The sequence below is a fragment of the Nilaparvata lugens genome, chromosome 5 (assembly GCF_014356525.2).
Source record: "Nilaparvata lugens isolate BPH chromosome 5, ASM1435652v1, whole genome shotgun sequence".
NCBI lineage: Eukaryota > Metazoa > Arthropoda > Insecta > Hemiptera > Delphacidae > Nilaparvata > Nilaparvata lugens.
In genome coordinates, this window is record NC_052508.1 from 23,024,707 (window position 1) to 23,046,717 (window position 22,011).

The 22,011-nt window shown below is 34.5% G+C and overlaps 1 protein-coding gene across 1 annotated transcript in view; it reads right to left on the bottom strand.

Moving 5' to 3' along the window:
• Window positions 1-8,098: 8,098 nt before the first annotated feature.
• Window positions 8,099-22,011, bottom strand: part of LOC111060039 (cell adhesion molecule 2) — a 172,317-nt gene continuing 158,404 nt past the window's right edge. Inside the window, exons 5-7 of the mRNA XM_039427969.1 lie at window positions 21,744-21,877; window positions 14,135-14,432; window positions 8,099-10,372 (exon numbers count right to left, since the gene is read on the bottom strand). Coding sequence (XP_039283903.1) covers window positions 10,236-10,372; window positions 14,135-14,432; window positions 21,744-21,877 — 569 coding nt within the window. The 3' untranslated portion in view covers window positions 8,099-10,235. The remainder of the gene's footprint in view (window positions 10,373-14,134; window positions 14,433-21,743; window positions 21,878-22,011) is intronic.

Sequence of the window (22,011 nt, forward strand, 5' to 3'; positions counted from 1 at the left end):
TATTGATGGAAATGGAATCAAAGAAACTATAAGAAGAGTTGATAGACAGATTCTTAGAACCTGCATAAACAAAAAACATGTAGTTGACAACCAGTTCAGACTCCTTCCAAGAGAACAGATTTATGGAGAAATTGAACCAATAACTGACGCAATGCGCAAAAAGAGAATTTCTTTCTTTGGACATATTCTCAGAATCCCAGCGAATCGATTGTCAAGAAGACTCATTGGAAAATTCATGAGTGCGAAAACAGACAGAGCCACAATTCCTTGGCTTGTGGAAATAAAAAAAGACATATCGGAACTAAATTTAACTATTGACGATGTCAAAAATCGCACAAAAATCTATAGGGAAACCATCACTGACAGAAAGAGGATCTTATCTATAAAAACAATTAGGAGAAGGCAACAGGTTTGTTCAGATGAATTGAGAAAAGAAAGATCTGACAGAATGAAAAGGTACTGGGAAGAAAGGAAGAGAATTGAAGCAAATGAACGAAGAAAGAGGACTAACCAGAGACTACAGTGATCCTATGTGGTCATAAAATTGCAAAAAAAATAATATATATTTATATATAATTGATTATTTTAAACTAGAATGAACACTTAATATTACATCAATAAACCTTGTCACGTTATTTTTTATAATTAAATAACGATTAGCCTCCTGCTTGGCATCAATCGGTAGAGCATGAGAATATTTTAATAATTATAAAAATCTGGTTTTTACTAGGATATAGTCTCATAAAAATCTTTATAGGCCCAGATATGAGCTTCCACAATAATACTGATAATTTATAAAAAATATATATATATATATATATAAAACTTATCCTATAGTATTGAGGAATAAAAATAAATCGTACACCATAAACAATTTGATACAGATATTAACAAATATCTCAAAAAAAAAATCAAAGCAAAAATATATAGAGCGACAGAAATATATATAATATAACAAGAAACGAAATCAATAAAATATCACAGGTTAATACTATTTTTTAGGTTCTATAGCACGAAACGCTACCATGTGCTTTCATTTTTATGATCATATGCATTTATTTGCATGCAGCTTCGATATCAGCTTGCTGATACTTGTTGTCTTGGACAATTCTATTTCGAATAAATTTCTTAAATCAGCATGATAAATTGACAACTAATAATCCAAATATATATATTAAATTCTATGGTTTCTAATAGATTTCTTTATAATAAATATATTTTATCTCAGGGTGCGAGATTCGGCACCTGACGGAATAGATAGATCAATTCATCTAGTGAATCAGAGCTACATTAAATTATTGCAAATTATATTGTAGAAATTAATGATCATATAAATAATGTATTAACAGCCTAGATCTTAGTGTTCTTTGATTGATGGATCATTTGATATATGGATTGATTTGTTACTATCTAATAAAATACCTTTTATACTATATTTACTTGCGCAAGTATTTTTACCAAATTCTTAATTTATAAAAAACCCTCTCGACGAGCTAGCTTTGATTCTTATTTCATTTCGAAGCACTGAGGGCGCCCTATCACTATTTCGAATATTTTTCACTCACGTGCTGGAATTTTCTATGAGCTGCTGATGTCGATCCAAACTCCTGGTGGTCCTGGATTATTTGTAGCCGGAGTCGTCTCTTCCAAGGGGTTAAAAAATTATTTAAAAATGACTTTTGCTTTACATTAGCATCACAAAGTCTTATGAGAAAATTTAGTAATTCAAATTAACTTTAAGTTATTAAAAGGTACAGTAAGATATTGCGCTCTATAATTTTTGGTGACCTCTCATGGTGGTGGTTGGCAGGCAAGTGTCGAAGTTCTCTTTTCTCAGTTACAATTTTCACTTCCGATTTCCAAATTTACATGAAATTTAAATATTCTGTTCCTCCGCCATTCATGGCTCAAATAGACCGTACCAAACTATTAAACTATTACTTATGTTACATCTTTAATAATTTCTTTGCCTTCAGGCCGTATACAAAACAAACTGTACAATGATAATTTATAAATTCTTATCATTTGTAGAAATATATACAAATATATTTGAATCGGCTCACTATTGCCGCCTATCAATTGCCACTATTTGATTGGTGCATGCAAATTATTATAGTATTCATGTGCCTAGGAACCTCCCACTTCCTTAATACATTCAATTATTTTTGTTGGGGTTTTTTAATATGCTTTTTACATGCAAAGTAATTTTTTACAGATTATGAGTTGTTTCTTATATTACAATAATTAGCCACGTGGGACGTTTAGTTCCTCAAGTGCATACTGTTTTGCCACAATAAGTTACTGCCAAGGTGTTTGGTCAGATTCTACATTATGCGACTCGGTCGATCATTAGGTCGCCGATCAGTAGATGTTTTATGCCTAACCTCAAACTTTCAATATTTTATATAATATTATACAGTAGCAAAAATTATTTCCATTCCTATTCGGCTGTTGTACAATTTGGCCAGGATGCCTGATATTATCTAATCTTTAACGTTATCATCTTTGGCGATATTAGCCTATTATTTCACTTAGACCTATAAATCTTTCAAATAGGAATTTCTATTTATCCATTCGGATTTTTGAACGTTACAACCTGTATCAGCTACCGTCTACAGAAGGCATTGACAAGACAGAGGATCGGCGACGTTGTTCTCCTATCTTCCTCCACTACCATTATAACGTGGACCTCACTATAGCAGTGATACCTATAGATGCACTGGAGATATTAATATTTTATAATGAGCTTGTTCTATTCAATACTATTGATCAATCTATGGCATATCAGTGTGAACCACATTGAAACCTCATCAAAATCTAGAGAGAATAGAATCTAGAAAGATGAATAGTGGAGAGTGACGCCAGATTTATATTTGCTTTGAGTGGGAGAGTGCTTACATTGCATACTGGAAATTTATGTTCGGCTGGGCCGTGGCTCGTTATTTATTGGCATCAAATATGCAACGCACAGTATCACTCCGTTCGTCTCTCTAGAAGCTAACCTAGTTCGTCAAGGTAACGGTGGGTTGCGATTGCAAAAATTGAATCATAGGGTTTTAGAGAGAAAGTGGTGAGAAAGAGAGGAAAGAGGGAGAAACTTGAGAGAGAAAAGAGTTAGCCAGCGGTAGAGAGATGGGTTGAGATTGAGCGGGAGATATGGTGGGTTATATCTTTTAATGGTGGGTTATATCTTTTCATGGTGGATTGTGCTTGCAAAAAGTTAATGAAAGAGTTGTAGAGAGAAACTTGAAAGAGAAAAGAGATAACCAGCGGAAGAGAGATGAAGAGAGAAAGAGCGAAGCAATAGTAGAAACGTCGACAGAGAGGTGTTGGCCGAATGCTTCGATTACCGATTACGCTCTGATTCTCCCATTATAGTGATTAATAATCGGCTATGCGCAAGCGCAAATCAAAGTGTGCGATTGTATCGGACAAGCAAGCTCAAATAGCTATTGCAGCAGGTGATAATTTATTTGCTGTTTGCACAAAGGGATGACACCTACAGTGAACAGTGTAAACAGGCCGCTCTTTGTCCATAGCCAATGATGGTCTGCCGCCTCACGCTTAGCTTTCCTAATCTATAATCCTGCCAAGGTCATTTCGAAATCAAGAATCACGGATATGAGGTAACAAAAATATTTTATTCACTTTGAGAAGGTTATTTCCATACATGTAGGTATTAATGAGTAATATTAGGATAATCTGTATAATAATCCACTAAAGAAAAAGTCTTTATTGTGGAACTATTGGGATAGGAGGAATAGAAAACACAAAAATCTGGTGTGGTGCACTCACACAACTTTCCTTGCCGTTATGAAAATTGATCAGCTGACGCTAGTGTTCCAGCGCATCTCAGGTCTACTTTTCTAAGATCTGAGCCAGCTGGTGACAGGACAATAGCGCTGCAGGCACACGAAGTCTGCTATATCTTCATAGTGAATGATTTAATAGAATCAACAGTTGCCAACAGTTTGCAATTGAATAATGTTTTTTTCTCGAATTTCGAGCTTATTTTCAATTTTAGGTGGAAATGCTACTAAACATTAACTGTAGAGTTTTTTATGCTCAATCTTTTCCACTTCGATTTTTTTGTTTAAATTGTATCTGAAGCCTGATAATTGAGAATTTAAAATCAAACTTTGCATAGATGGTGCAGTGTTCCTGAAATTTTTACAGATATAAGACTTGTGACAGTTGATAGAGCTTATCAATGCCTTTTCTAGGTATGAATTTGATCAAAATCGTTGGAGCCGCTTTCGAGAAAATCACGAAAAACCCTGTTTTTGACAACATTTTCGCCATTTCAGCCGCCACTTGAATTGCATTTGATCGAAATTGTTCATGTCGGATCCTTATAGTGTAAGGACCTTAAGTTCCAAATTTCAAGTCATTCCGTTAATTGGTGGATGAGATATCGTGTACACAGACGCACAAACACTCATACACACACACACACACACACACACACAACACACACACACACACACACACACACACAAACACACACACACACATACATACAGACCAATACCCAAAAACCACTTTTTTGGACCCAGGGGACCTTGAAACGTATAGGAATTTAGAAATTTGGGTACCTTAATTTTTTTCGGAAAGCAATATTTTCCTTACCTATGGTAATAGGGCAAGGAAAGTAGAAAGGGAAACATTGGAATAATAGAACGAAAACGTATTTCCATCAATATTGCACGGCACTTAAACTTTTTGAGCATGTTCATAATAGCTCTGGTAAAGTAGTATGAATGAGTGGCCTTATAACATTCTAGAATTCGAACATTATAACATGTAAAATTTAACCATTTGAATTTACGAGGAGATCACAAGATAACTATGAAAAATCCCTTCAGTATTTGAAACTTTGGCTGTTTAGTTGTACCAGAAAATAGATAGGCGTAATTCTAGGGGAATCCTGGGATCCTACTCTATCGATTGCAGTTGAGAACTACTTCTCAAATAATAATCATTTTTTTATCATCTTTTGAGAGATTAATGCCGTTTCTTAAAGATCCCCATAGCAAACATGACAGGGCTTGCAAGGTGTTGAATACTTGAATCGCACAATATATGTCTGTGGTGTAGAAAACTGAATAAGTCATAGTACGCTACCAGTCAATACCTACTATTACTATAAGTAATAGTAGATATTGTACCAGTGCTCTCCAATCATAATAATATACTTCAATCACATACACCATACATGCTATATTTACTTCGACCTTATGGCATATATACGTAAACATGATTAAAGGCTTGGATCACTTACCAGTGCCAATTCGCCTGTAATACATTACATTTGGCTGTATGTGAACAGCATCAGCTTATTACTGTGAGGAGGAAAACCTGAAGGAAGTGTATTTCGCCATTTGCCAATTTTGTCTTCATTGCCAGTCTGCATTGACTGGGCAGACTGAGAGTTTCAATAATTGAGGTTTAACTACTTACATTGTAGGAGAGTGTAAATAATAAATGATAGGACTTTGTTCTGATGCACCATTATCGAATAATTCAATCCAGAATCGATCATCTTCTTGAAGATATGATTAAACCACTTCTTATTTGTAAAAATAGTAACGTTTACCAGGTGATAAAAATAGATTATTCAGAAGTGAAGAAGATACACCGTTGAATGCAAGTTTTTTAATGTACATACGTAATATAACTTACAGTAGCTCATAATATTTACAGTCTTAATTTTACAAATATTCATTATGTCTGTACCCATGCATTTCAACAACAGTAAGCAAAGTTACGCTTCAAAACAATATCAAACTTTTTTCACCAATGACTCAATAAACTTATCGAGTTTTATGTAATTTTCATTAAATTCAATGTACAGTACAACTTCTGTTTCTACATCAATGTCGATTCCAATAATTATCATAGTTCGAGTAATATTATCTTACATGGAAATCATCTGGGGACGTTTAAACAACCACCATTTAGTATTAAATCTCATAATTCTGCTTCATTCAAAGTACAAAAAAATATCTTAGGCTATTTGCTCTGGCCATCGACTCTAAAAATATATTTACAAATATCACAAAAAATTATTATAGAAAACTATGTAGCTACAGTTTTATGAGAAACACGTTTTAAAACATTAGACACAGTATTTATTAGAGCTACAGACAGTAGGTAATAACGACGTAGTTATATTTAATTAGGTAACATTATCTTCACATAACAAAGTGAGGCAGCGTTCACTCGAGCTATATTGTTAGTAAACATTTCGAGAGATTAATTAGAATAGCAGGTGAGCATAAATTATTGGACCCATTCTGCATGTTGATCGTTTGATATTTGAGAACGCTAGTACTTTTTTACTTCTTTATTCATCCGCACCTATTAATGGGTACATCAATTTATGCTACTCAGGTGTGAAAAACCAGGTAAGATGTTCAATTTTTCTCAAATTAGAGTATGTAAAGTATTGATTGAATACCTGAAATACTGCTAGACCTCCCTTTTTTGTATTAAAATAGCCAATTGAGTATAAAACTTATGAGTAAGGGCCAGTTTCACACGGAAGAGACCTCGCTCCTGGAATATCATATTACGGAAGATCATATTTCATTTTGCAGCTCTCCTGTACTTTCACATGGGGATCTTACGAATAAGCCGACAGATCTAACAACTCCGCCGACGTTTGCTCAAAGTATATGACTCATCACTTTTTCTCAAAGTCTAACTTCCTTAAAAATATAGATAGAAGATTTCTGATTTCGGATTTGGATTCAGCGACCCCAAATTCTAAAAAAGTAAGTCCCATTTTCAAAAATACCCGAAAACAAGGAAGTTATAGCTGTTTTTAATATAGCTTTCCATTATCATATGATTATATAGTGCGTACTAAGATAATAATACTCCTGCCTCACAAAGGGATAGGCAAAGGTTTTAAGAAGTTTTTGAACACCTGAGAAGTTTATACATAAACATTTTTAATTTTTAAAAGTTCTAGTTTTCCAAAAAAATATTGAACTATGAAAAGATGAATCCAAATATGAAATCATAAATCATCTCCACTCATCACCCAATAAAATAGGAGGAAAAGGAATGTTGTACAGTAAAATTCACTGAATTTCAATTGTCATTCAACAATCCAATTTATCAGGTTCAAATCGTTGAATATCATTTTAAAGTCCCAGCAATTATTGACTATTTCTTTTTACAATCAGGAAAATCTATTATGAACATACAGTATAAACATTGTGCTGATCTGAATCGATCTATGGTAATAATAGGAATTGAAAGAATAGAAAATGTCATGGCATTCCAAGTAGTGATGTCTGTGTATTAGAACTGCTGAGTTGATAATGCATACTGAAAAAAAGTCATGAATAGCTCAGACCAGCCTGGCCTGTGATGAACCTGTATAAACAATTCATAGAATTCTTAGAATTCATAGGAACGGTAAAAAAATCAATTTTACGAAAATCGATGTACATGTAACTGGATTTAGAAGATCAATACGATAATGTTCTCTATCACAATTTAATCATAGAAATGTTTAAGTGAAAACGTTGGGCGCAAACCTTCTGCCATGAGGAGACAAATAAATTTATGAAAAGCTTGATAGCTTGAATAGTGTGATCTGATATTTGTTACACGTTTTTATTCTAAGACATAATATGTCTTGGACTAATTTTTAATGTTTCTTCAATCGGCAGGAAAACTTTGGTTTTTCAAAGTTATCTTACTCCCTTATTTTGGGGTATTTTCAGAAATCAAGATAAATAACCTACCAAATTTCCTACACGAATACAGTGTAAGTTGTATTATAATAACTAGAGTACTTACGTACTGTATAGTACAGTACCTGTTCGTTTTTACCGTATATATGATAATAGAAAGCTTTATTAAAAACAGCCATAACTTCCTTGTTCTCGGATATTTTCGAAAACGGGACTTACGCTTTAAAGAATTTGGGGTCGCTGAATCCAAATCCGAAATCAGAAATCTTCTATCTATATTTTTAAGGAAGTTAGACTTTGAGAAAAAGTGATGAGTCATATACTTTGAGCAAACGTCGGCATAGTTGTTAGATCTTGCCTCTGCTTGCCTCGAGGGGAAAAGACGTGACAAAACGAGGTTCCTGGATAGGAGTCACCATGTGAAAGACACGATTTGACTCAATGTACTTCGACAAAAAAACGTGAACACTGTTCAGTGTTCAAGTTGCACGTCTCCTATCGTGTGAAAGAGGCCTTATAAAAACTTATCAAAAATTTTGGATATAGAATCCTGCAATTTTCAAAACTCATGTAATTATATAAAATTGAAAATTCATATAATTTTTCCATAAAATTACTCGAGAATCTCACCTAAATGGCTAATGATTGCAGTTGGTTTCGTTTTTAAATGTTAAAGTGTGCAATTGAGTTTGAAGTGCACTTCCAGAGAGAACGGAACTAAAATTTGAATATAATGGCAAGCCTCATCATTCATTTATTTCAAATACTGTTATAATTTTCTAGAAATGAGTATATATATTGACACAAGAATTTTTTGACATATGAATATTTCAATGTCAGTGAAGTATATTCTCCAATATTTACATGAAACAAAATATCTTCCAAGGGCATTATGGTTTTTGACAAAGAGTCATCTTAATTTTCTTCAATCTTCATAGAGTATATTCACTTGAAATTCTCATGTTGTTCATGTTCATGAATTGATACGGAATTATCCAAAATTGATAGTTTTGGGCTATTTTTAATGAGAATAATAGATTCCCATCAATAACAGATTTCCTGTTAATCAAAGACAGGATCTACTTACCTCCTATTCTATTATTGATATTGGACCTATGAAGAATCTTCCATTTTTCGATAAAAATAATTCTCAGAAAGCAGAAACCCCGAATTATTGGTGAATATTTCACTAATTTCATGAATTTATTACAGAGATTTTCCATATTGAGTTTTTTAGGTATTAACTTTACATTTCGTTGACATGACTTGAATAGTTGAGATAATAGTTACAAAGAAGATTTGATTTATACAAAAGACATTTTACAGCTTATCTATTTACAAATCCTAGTAAATAAGAGTTCTATTGGAATGTACATAAGACAAGCATCGACTCTCACTCAATCAGGAAGTTGGAAAAATAAAATATCTTAGATTATAAAAAAAGTCCAAGCACCACTGGTCCTGACAAACCATTTTTTCTCATTCTTAGGTGATCACAAGCAGCAATCTTCTTAAAATATCACTTTTGAATCCTGTCAAAAGCTTAGTTTGTCTTTGTTCAGTCAATCATGAGGAAATTTCGATATTATATTTATGAAATCTTGAATATAGGATCAATATTATAGTCCAGATAAATTTTTACACACTCAGTTTCAACAATTTCACATTTTTCACCAAACAATCGTGAACATAAAGTAAACTTAGTGGAATCAAATTAAAAGAAAAAATATTTTAAACGTTTTAAATTCATCACTTGATTGAATTCATGAATTTGAAAATCAAATGATGGTGAGAGGATAAGGATTTTGTAATTAATATTACAATCAAAATTGAATATCTTTATCCAAATTGCCACAACTTCATATTTATGGGTATTCAACGAAAGTTAGCTTTAGCGGTAAATGAAAGGTCATTCAATTAAAACTGTAGGAGAGATGCATTCTTACAATTGATAGTTAAAGTGTACAGCTAATACAAACACATCTTCGTCATACATCTTCTCTTCAGTGTTGCGTTCATCATGTCTAAATAAAAAATCTCACCCATCAAGAAACCAATGAAACAATAGAAAATAGTGTGACTAGTCTTCAGTAGCCGTGGTTGAGAACAGATGTGAGGGAATACTGGACGTGTTTGGTTACTGTACCAGTAAAGCACGTCAGTCTAATGCGGCTTCGTAGTTGTAGCCTCGAGCATTGGCTTCCCGTGGGTCAGAACAGAAATAAATTGAACAAAGCTGCTCGGCCGTAGGGAACAGAGCGCTTACCACAAATATGACACTACTGGCACGAGTTGTTTGGTGAACAGCTTACACTTTTATTTATTACAATGTAATGTATCAGCACAACATCATAAATATATATACAGAGAGGCGGCGCGGCGCTGGGAAGCATATGCGCTGCGAAACACAACACGACGATGAGATACGCGTTCAAAAGTCTTGTTGCTTGTTGCTCTAGTACACTGCGTCATTGCATTGCGAGATTGTTAAAATCTGGAGCGCTGGCGTTTTTCGAATATTTTTTGTCAGAGAATTTTAGAAGTTAATGTTTGTGTCCTGCCCGAACAATTGGGATTGCTGGGGCGATTTGGGTGAGCGTTAATCGGTGATGAACGGACGTCTGGAGATGCCAAGCAGGGTGGCCATTCCGATGAGGAAGAAGCTGGAAACAAACACAATCGGTTATTTTTTCAAAAGATTTATCGTTTATCTGGAAAATAGAAAAGAGTGTCTCATTACAACGTCAAGAATATATCACCTGTTACTATATGCAGAGCTCAATATTCTAAAGTTGCCCGAGCAGAGAATTGCAAACCTAATCGATTGTATATTGAAGAATGGATCTCCCACTCAATTTAAGAATGGTTTTGAATTAGTTTCAGACGGTAGAAACAGTGATGCTACTACTAATAGAAACTGTTAATTATCTTTAAGAATACCACACCATCATACTTCTAGATAAAACAGATAATGTATAGTGGCAGGTTGTCGAGAGTGGAGCAAAACGCCCATTGAAATGAGAGATCGGGAAGCCGAAAACGGTATTGTACAGCACTTGGAAGGCATTTTCTGCAGCGGTTATCATTAGCAGTTCCCCCCCCCCCCTAAGACAGATTAGAAACTTGGTAAAACTACCTTTAAAATTCACTAGTTCCAGTTTCTGTTATTTTTTTAAAGTAATATTATTCTCTGCTTCCTAGGCGTGTGAAAACATATTTTTCCTCGTTCATCTATTGTATAGTTTTAGGTTGAGTGTAAGACAGGACTTGTCCTAACTTCGCCACTTCACGTAAATCATCACTATTTTCTAGTTTTATTTTACATATTCTTGTGTATACAGTGTACTACTTGTTATAATTATATTAAATGAAAAATTGAATGAAAAAGACTATGAAATTGTCAAAAAACCACAGATTTATATTTTGTTATCATGGCGAGTCTGTTGCTTAAGCCGCCATTTAGTCACACCGTTGAGTGGGAGGAGACTGTCTAGACGGGCCAATGGCAGGCGTTCATGCCCTTGACCATATAGCAGTACTCGCCTGCTAGTATAAATTCTGTTGCTCTTGTATTTAGTTTTAGTTTATAAGAGATTGGCAATGGTGTAATAACCGAGACCGGTCCTTCTAAGTATCAATAAATCTGTGATTTTTTGACAATTTCTTAGTCTTTTTCATTCAATATGAATAATTACCACAATATTAACTTCTCAAGTACACAAGAAGTGTTATAATATTATATTGATGTCAATAGGAATTATTTAAAATTATATGAACATTGTAGATTTATAGAAATGAAGCTATTTCATCCTATTCTATTCTAAAGTTGACTTTTCTCCATTCTCATTGTGGTTCGAGTGCAAACAAGTCGATTAGAACCCAATCATTCTATTAATCCAAAATAGGTTTTGCAAAACGTATGGTCAATGTCAATACAGTCAATATACTATGAAGAAAGCGTTTGCAATTAACAGTGTTTGAAGCACTGTGGTCATACCTTAAATTGGGTTTACTTCAAATTTATTATCTGAAATGAATTCGTCCATAAGCTACATTAATTTCCAAGCTACGCGGCTTCAAATAAAATAATCAAACTTACAAGAAAAAAACCAACGTCGTCGTTGTCTCCATTGTGAATAATAAATAAATAATTTTTTTTTAAACTTTTGACAACAAACTTTACAAAAATTAGAGTCTGTAACTTTTAAACGGTGCAATAAATTGTCTTCATTTAATTTGAATTGGGTTTGTAACTCCTATTCGGGTAATATTCAATTGACTTGAGACCCAACTATTTCACAAATAAAAAGGCAAGGCAACACATTTGAAATCTTTGCTTATCTTCATCTTTGCATTTCTGCTGCAATCACACTCCAGCATTCCTTTGACTTTCCCGTGAATTCGAACCTCTAGAGGTCGTATTTTCATGTTTCAGGTTTGCTTGGCCGGATTGATATTTGGTCCTGTGAATAATTTGTAGTCGTTTGGTAATGACAATAGAGAACCTGTAAGTCGTTAGTGCAGGAGTAGAGGACGGCTCGACTTGATCACGTTGGGGGATGTTACTTCGGTTACACTTTGAATGTTGGGGGGGGGTGCTGATGGAGGGACACTGCCCTCTCCAACTTCAACCCCTCCTAGTAAACTCGGTTCACCGACGTGGAAATATTTCGGAATTCTTGGGCACACCGTTCATTCTCATGGACCTCGACGACAACTGGGTCGGAAAAGCCATTAGAATGGAAAATACTAGGCACTGCACTGCACTGTGCATCGTGTATGTTACGACGGCGGTGGATGGGTGGCTGAAGATGCTCAAAGTTGCCGGATCACTCTACTTGTGAAGTCTTCATTTGTGGTCGGAACATTCCAACACTGTGATGCTTTCTTCGAATTTGTTGGACAAATTCAGAAGTTGAATGTGAGATGGATTCATTTTTTGATTAATTTATTAAATTTATGAATAAAATAGTGATTATTCATTTATTCGTCCTGTATACTTTTGTATGTCACATCTGATGAGGAATATATTTATTCATCTATTACTTATCATTACTCATTCATTCGCACATTATTTCGGCATATATATTCGCTCATTCATTCGGCATTGATCACTTTACAATAAATTGTATAGAAGAGAAACCATTGAATTTAAAATTGAACAAAGGGTGGAAAATCCTCAGACATTGATCACTTTATAATAAAATGAATAGAAGAGAAAACATTGATTTTTGAAACAAAGGGTGAGAAATCCTGATCAAGGATCATTGGAGTACATCTAAATATATTACAGTACTCAAAAAGGTACTGGTATGGTTCATTTAATAATAATGCGTAGCGATTGATGCTTTCACTTGAAATATGTGTTATTTGTTGCGGAAATAAGTGTATTTATTACATAATATCTATGTTACTTTTATTATACTCGTATATTGTTATTTTGAATTTTATTGTTATGATGACGACTGTGAAACTTACTCAGTTACGTAGGATCAGACATAATCTAACTATTGAACGTCTTACTCAACTTATATTACTCATATACCATTTAAGAAATTCAGCTTCAAAGTATGTTCATTACTTACTTGCCGATATCTCAAATTTTTGGTAAATTTAATTCACAGGCCTGTTAACTACTCATCTACTTGGTCTTTGAACTATTCGGCCATGATTAGCGATTGGCAATTCGCACAGTGATAAATTTGGTTATGATTGACAATGACTGGAAATTGGTAATAACAAAAATAATTTATTCATCAACGTATATTGGTTTTTTAATAATTGGTTGCGACAATTTCAAAATCTATTCATCAAATGTAACTATTTGTGCTACAGATTGATAAGATGTCATTACAGATTTGTTAACAATCAATTAGTTAACATCATGATAATATTCAGCTGTTAAGTAAACTCTTGTAAAAATAACGTTCACTCCTATGTATATTTATATTTGGATTTACATGTTTTGTATAGTGTTACCTTTGTCAAGCAGCCTCTTCAATGTTTGCTTAAGGTAGCTTATTTATTCAAGAATCGTTTATTCTTCCGGAGGAGACGATATCTGTCGGTCCCGACTACCTGAAAAGTAGCCGTCATCTCTCATCATCATCATCCCTCTCACTCATTACCCACGCACAAGCCTGAGAGCTTATGTGGGCATCATCCCCAGTATTATTATTATTCAAGAATTTGGCATATTGATTCATCATGCTACGGACACGTGTTAGAATTGTAGTTTTTGAGTAGAATTTTTCAAGAGGACACTTATTGGAAAACAATTATTTTTTATTCATTCATTTTTAAATTCAATCCATTATTTCCAATGCCAAGCCTAAGAGCTTATGTGGGCTTCATGCTCAGTATCACCCTCACCCTCACCCTCAGTACTCTATTCTATTCTATTGAATGAGAAGCCGGCTACTTACTAGGATCGACATCGTCGCCAGCCACATCGCGATCGTCGTAGACACTCTCAAGGTCGTCGGGCCTGTACTGGACATGCTGTACGACGTCGTTGACGAGGCCGCGTGGTCGCTCCTCCTCCGCGCTCTTCTCGGTCGTCTGCCAGTAGATGTTGTGGATGCTGGCCGCACAGCGCACCTTCAGGCGGCCCTTCTTCGTGAAGTGCTGGTTCATGAGAGGCAGCTCCAGAGTGGTCGACGATGTCTCCAGATCTGCCTGTGGCTGCATGCCTCTGTACTGTCGCACGAAACGGGTGTCCACCTCAAACACACAACGCTCTGTCAGTTATTCATTCATTTAGCATTTAGGTGCACTCAAAACCTAGGTATTTGTGACTGTCCCACTATAAAAAAGTAAATAATATTAAATACTTGGGAGTCATAATAGATGATCATTTAAAGTGGGATGTATATATTAAGTCCGTCTGTAGAAGAATTAGATATTCATTTTACTAATAAATGAAATTCTAGATGAGAAAAATTCAGAAATGGCACATCATGCTCTAGTTGAATCAATTCTGCAGTATGGCATAGCTGTTTGGGGGGGGGGGTGGTTCGTTTCAACTGTCATATTGAGGAATTATTCGTGGCGCAAAAACTAATCATTAAAATTATTCTAAACAAACCTAGATGTTAGGGCTAGTACCCTACCGACATGGGGTTTTAAACCATATATTAAAACCGAAAATGAATACTTGATAAAATATAAATCCCTTTCTCCTCGCACTTTGAATTCAATTGTAAATATTCATCATTTAAGGCCCACTGCAAATAAATATGTCAAATATATCATCAATATTGAATGTTAACATTGGTCACAGGAAACAGTTGATCTATAAATAATAAACCTTATTCCGGACCACTTCCTCATAGACTCTAAGATAAGTAGAAAAACTAGACTAGAAATGAAAACCTGGACATACAGTAAATTTTTCTTCCATATCGACGTATGAATCTCGAGATTTCTGCTCAAACTACTGTTTGCAAGGCTAATTCTTTTAGATACATTTGTTGAAAGTGCACTCGCTTACAATCTTTGCATATTTTTTCTCTTTTTTCCTAATTTCTTCTCCAATACTTCCCTTTTCTTCTCCTCTTCACCCTCCATTCCTTACTTTCATACCCTTTACCTACCTATTACAAAAATGGGAAGCCATAGTTGGCTATGTATTTTTCCTCCTTTCTTTCTCTTCAGCACACCCCGCCATGAAGCCTGTTTTTGTATTTTATTAGAAATTTATTTTTGATTGTGATTTTTTGTGTTTTGATTTTTTTATGTATGCTGTATTGTGTTGATTTGAATAAAATTATTATTGATATTGATTGATTGATTGATTAATTCACGGTTGTAAGAATTTATTTAGTCATAGGCGACGCATATGGAACACTCGACCATCATAGACGCTTCACCAGAAAAGCGATTCTGGTGGCAAAATATTTAGAACACTTCACCAAGCGGAGCAAACATTTGTATGATTATAAAGTAAAAAAATCATGTTCCCAAGCTTCTTAAAAACCCTCTAGAGTAAAGCCACGCGAGTCCGTTTTCAAGGTGGTATAATATTGGCTATTTGAGCTAACGTGAGTACAAGCTTCTTAAAATATACGCAAGAAAATACCTTGAAAATGCCCCGGTTTTAATGTGGGAACAAGTTGGTTTTGCAAATTACAATTATTACATCGAATACTGTCCATTCGTTAGAATCATTACGGCGTGAAAATGCAGACTTGGGAATCACTAACGAATATATCAAACAATCCGAATGTAATCGAGTAGAAAATAGACTATAATTAAACAATCCGAATGTAATCGAGTAGAAAATAGACTAAAATTGAGCAATCCGAATGAAATCAAATAGGAAATAGACTAAAATTAAAAAGAAAATTGATTAAACCATTATTTATTTACTCTTATGGCTTTCATCGGCAGAGAGATCCTTTCGGATGTTCTGCCTCGCCGTATTTCCCAATGTCATTTCCTATCAACACTCAAGTTTGTAGGTTATGTCTTGGGTTCTTCATTTTTCTCACTAAAAATTTGCACTATATACACTATTTGCACTGATTATACCATAATGTCCCCATTTTGAACGACAAATTATGTGAAGATTATGAGATAAGAGAGGTTTGAGACAATATTGTTTGATAGAATTGAAATGGAACCCATGTCTGTCGCAGCGGTAGTCTCATGAACACTAATAAACACATGAGAAAATTTTCAGAGAACTTTCTTGCTTACCTATGTCGGGAAAAATGTTTTGGAGATAATACATCAATTAAATTAAGAATACAAACAGAATTCTCTCTTATTCGCGACAAATCCTCTTTGCAAACAGTTTGCTGTTTATCAAGCCCTTACAAAAACAGAGAATGGAAACAATGAGTCAGTTAAAATAAAGATATATGACAATGCATTCTATTAGAATCAACCCTTCCATTGGAATAATCTCCCTCTACAGTGATATTGATTTTCAAAATGTTGGTCCCCTACTGAATCTTCAAGTTTGGTTATGAGAGCCTCGATAAATAACGTTCAAATAATTCCTCTACAAAGTGAATTCTGTAGTGAAGAGCTATTCCGTGATTTATTAAAGCTAATGTAGCCTAATTTACTTTAGTAACTATTGTTGTATTAAAATTTGGATATTTTCCATTCTTCTCTTCGAGGGATGAAATATTCATTAAGAACTCAAATCAATTGGGAAGATCATTTTTCAATCATCTGAATCAACTATAATTTTCTTCTAAAGATTCACTTTCCCTCAGGAAATTGAGTGCAGGTGAAAACTCCTGATTATTTGGGTATATTTCCCCTCAAAGTGAATCTGTGATATTATGATCAGAACCTAATAGAAACTTAAAACATGAAATTTGGAACTCGTTCTGGCTCACAAATCTCTATTTCATCACATACTCATCTATATTAAACCTCCAGTTCAAAGATAATAATATTGTAAACACAATTCATGTATAGTTATAGTAGTGAGTTGATTTTGAACGGTCCAACATGCGAGATGCAATTAGTTTTCGGTCAACGATAATAATTATGATTTGTGTTTGGCGCGCTTAATGCGACTATTGATGTTGCACTTAATGAGAGCAGCCAGCCCAGCAGTGCACAAAATATCAAGTGTTTGAAGCCACCAACATCAGCTCTTTCAATAAAGCGGCTGCTTCTCGTAGCCTACGCTGTAATTATCGATAAAACGTTTACAGTACTCCACTTTATTATTATCATCATTGTTTTCTGCGTTTCAAATAATGTGTCAGTTGATCAACAGCCACACTGTTCGCAGGCCAAGAGTAACCAATTTCGGAAAAACAGTAAAACCGTTTAGCCGCTGTAATCACTCGTTTGAACGTTTGGATAACGTGCTTGTGTTTGTCAGAATCCATTGCAGCTTGTTATCATTGCTCTCAACATGCACTTTTATGTGATTACGTCTCGTTTATGTTAACGAGTTTTGTCGCGCATTTCCACTATCAACAAAATGTGAATATAAGAACCTGCGTCAACAAACAGAGACACTTATTGCAATAGAGCGCTCGCGTGGTGCAATCCAGACTCTTGCTTAACTAGAACAGAGTAATGAGAGTAATGTGGAAGATATTGGTATTTATTATGTCTTTTTTGACTATTCTCAAGGTATTGCTCAGCCTACTAAGATACCTTGAGCTACTATAGTGAGGTCCACGTTATAATGGCAGTGGAGAAAGATAAGGGAACAACGATGTCGATCCTCTGTCTTATCAATGCCTCCAATAGACCGTAGCTGATTTAGATTTATTGATGTAATATCCATTGTTCATTCTCGTTTAAAATAATCAACTATATTTTATTAGGCGAGGAATTATATTTTTTAATGATTTCATGATGAATTTTCATAATTAAGATAAAATATTTTGTTAATTAATTATCAATTCTACATTGTTAAAAGAAGATATAGCAACAGAGCAAAGCGAAAAAGAGATAGCGCTATCCGCTTTGTTGAATGATAGACAAGGATGGCAATACCATTGCTAATCAAATACTGCCATTATAACGTGGACCTCACTATAGAGTGATTTGTAGACGTTTTTTGTTATATGAAATTACTCTCGGTTATTAGCAATAAGTTCAGTTACAGTATGGCTCAGAACAGCTTCTGTGAAAAATGTCGTGGATTCAAACGCACGTAGATCTATTTAAGCGTCTTCATTTTTATATATTTTCTGCCCACATGAGCTTTCTGCTTGTGCGAGGTTAATGGAAAGTGAGAGTGTGATCTGATGAGATGATGAAACGTCCATGCCTATTACTGACGGGATTAGAACCAGCAACCAGGTAGCAATAGCAGACTGAGCAGACTGCAGAAGGGTGTAACGCTTTAGTGGTCTCGGCTGGCCATATTTTTATGAACATACTGTACAAGTAGAATAATGTTATTATTCACTTACTGTAGTCAATATTCGCAGTAGGGGAAGTCCTCAGAGTATTTCAAAGTATCAATTTAAAACTTAGTTCCATTAATAATTTTCTCTATCTTTAATTTATTTTCAAACTTTTGACTGTGTAGAGTTCATTTTCAATTACATTGAGATGGAGCATTCAAATGAAATTATAATGGAAATTGAATTAAGTTTTAAGTGGGAATGAATTTTAATTTGAAATTGAATTGCTTCAAAGTATCATTCAACCCTAATCCATAGTTCCTTCGAAAATATGAATTCAAATTGAAAGCAGCAGCAGCCAAGTGGTCCCGGGTTCGATCCCAGATACGACCAAAACTTTTTTCGAAGTCATCTCCATGTTTGCGGATGGTCATGTTAAACTGTCGGTCCCGGCTGAAGTATAGTAATGAGATCATTGACTGCTTGAATGTGATATTCAGATTAAATGGAGCCCTCCCGTGAGGGACACCCTATCAACAACAATCCATTCGAATATTTTTTTAATGAAATGTTTAATGAAGTTCACTCTCTATAGCCTACGTCTGTTTGAAAAAGTAACCAGTTATCCTGGCAGAATTAACAATATTGGGTCTACTTGAAGTGCATCTGACTGGAAGTGGAATTCAGTCAGTCATTACACTGGAACTGTCTTTTTGCTTGTTTCAGAGCTCTTGTAAGCGGATTGACGCTCAATGGATGGCCTAGCGTAGGAGTTAATTCGCATTTTATACGTATTGAATGAACAGGTTTTTTCTACATGACACGAGCATCGAGCAACAAAAACTGCCGAAGTTTATTGGGAATTGCAGAAAATCACGATTTAGCCTATATACGTTTTTGGTCCTTCATGAATAAAATAAATAATTTATTGTAGGCCGATGAAACTATTATATAAGTATATAATTTTGTTCGAGTTCATGTTTACTTCTGGTTTGAGAAGTTTTTTGAATTTGATATCATTCCTCGTTACCGATACTATTTTTGTATACAAGAATAATTTCTGTAATAATTATGCATCAATGATAGCGTTATTCTCAACTACCAACCATTTTTCCCAATTCAATTCATTTGGAATCGTATCGAATCAATTTCCTCTTATTTTACCCATGATCGGTTCCATTGTTTTTAATTTTTGATGTCTTTTTTACTTGTCAGCGCCTCTCTTAATATCCATATTAATTTCTTGTCTTTCAGATCTGATTAATAACTTATCGAAACACAGCTTCAAGGAAGTGTTTTCTTGCTCTCACCAACTTCCGTTCATCATATAAACGTTCGAAATATCCATTCTCCATTTATCAATTTCTCTATAATTATACTACTTGTATTATTTGATACTTTTTGTGGATTGAGAATTAAGGCTAAATTCTTACCCAATAATTACTCATAATGATGGTAGAATTTTAATAATGATCATCCTAACAAAGCTAAGAATTTTTTCATCCAACACATAAATATTATGTGGATACGTGACGGTGTCAAAATGATTAATTTTAAACATTTAAATTCTCGGATTACACATTCTCAAATTTATAGAGTATAAGCTACTACATCTCAATACACTAATAAAAGAAGAATTATAGAGCTTATATTCATGTAATTATTACTGTATGGAAGTTTTGAGGTATTGATATAACTTGTGTCGTCATAAATTAATGATATTGAATAAGAAAAACCCACAATAATTATATAGGAACGAGCAGTATATATTGTTACTTCTAGATAAATTTAATTTAATGAACTTTATGAATACTAGAGAAGTATTAAGTGGATAGATTCACAGATACAACTTCTCTTCAACGATATAACTTGATTTTCTATTCCAAGAGATGAATTCACCTAATGGCTGCTGATGAACTGAACTGTGGTCTATGGACTGGGTTGACCTGTCATTCACTGTACTCAATCAACATACAGCAACAAACAAAGGGTTGGTTTGAATGAATACAAATAATGCTAAACAAGTGTAAACAGCAACCAACCAAATTAAATGCACCGCTTGCTATTTGCCAGCGAGGAGGTCGATTGTAGGCAAAGGTTCACGACAGAAATTGATTGGGAGTAGATTGTTTAATAGTGCATGGAAGCCATACTTGTACTGAGCATGCAGAAATGATGGTGCAATATGTCATGTGTGATGCTGATAACACTGGCTCTGATGGTTTTCCAAAGATCTTGAACTGATTTCACGTTATATCGAAATTTGTAATGATACACTTTTCTAACTCTTCGACTATTTCACACAATTCAAGATTATTATGAACAATGTGCCCATCCAATAATACAGGAGAGACCCAACTAAAACCTTTTCGTCGTATCTGGGTTCGAAATCTGGACCTCTAGGGGTAAGTATGCTCTGTATTCACTAGTGTACGGTCACTCGTTAGTTTCAAAGTAATAGGCATGGACTAATAAAATAAATCGATTACATCATCACATCTGAAATATCGAAATGGTTAACTTGAAATTTTGAGGATGATTGTAGGTCTTGTCTCATTTTCATTGATAAATTGGATATTATTTTGATGATTTAAACGAATCTATTATATATACAGACTGAATCTCTAGCTTACGCGAGAGAAAATACATATCATATCCTTAATTCGCTCAGTGCAGTGGCATAGTGGTAACCTGCGTGATTCTGGAAATGAAGGTCCTCAGCTAGAGTTCTTATTGCTACGAGTTTTCAACTTTAATGAGGATGGAATGCAATTTCATAATTAATTATTTATACATTTGTATCAATCATCATTAAAATTGTATTGGAAGAGTAAATACTGGCGAGCCCTTATTATAGTACACAGATTATAGTAGGTACTATCAGTTCGAAATAAGAAATAATAGATTTTCAGTTTTCATTTCACATCACAATTTTCTGTCCAAGGATGTTTATGATTGAAGTTTGTAATTTTCAGCTTTTTTGGAGCACTGGCTACAACTGCTCATAATACATTTTGTTGTGATACTGCTCATATAAAGGTGTCGACATTTTATTTCCCATTCACAGTCAACGTTAGTAGACAGAATGTCTACTAACTTTGATTCACAGTAGCCTATTACCAGCAAAATGTTTGACATTCTCGCATATATAATGATAGTATAATGCGTTGTTGGTTGCTCGTGTTAGGTTGTGGTGACTTACAGATTGGTCATTGAGCACCCAGGTGAGGTTGGCGGCCGGCCGCGACCCGGGTGACGTACAGTTGGCGCGCAGAGTGTCACCGATCCGGTAGCGCGGCTTCACTCCCATTAGCACCGGCCTACTTTGCGGCACCACTGCAACAATACACAATTGATTAGATTTCAGAATTACCCATCAACCTGACTTGTCTTATACTACATAGCTGGAGTCTCCAAGTCGTCAACTGGAAAAGACTACACATCACTTATCACTACAATACGTATTGTAT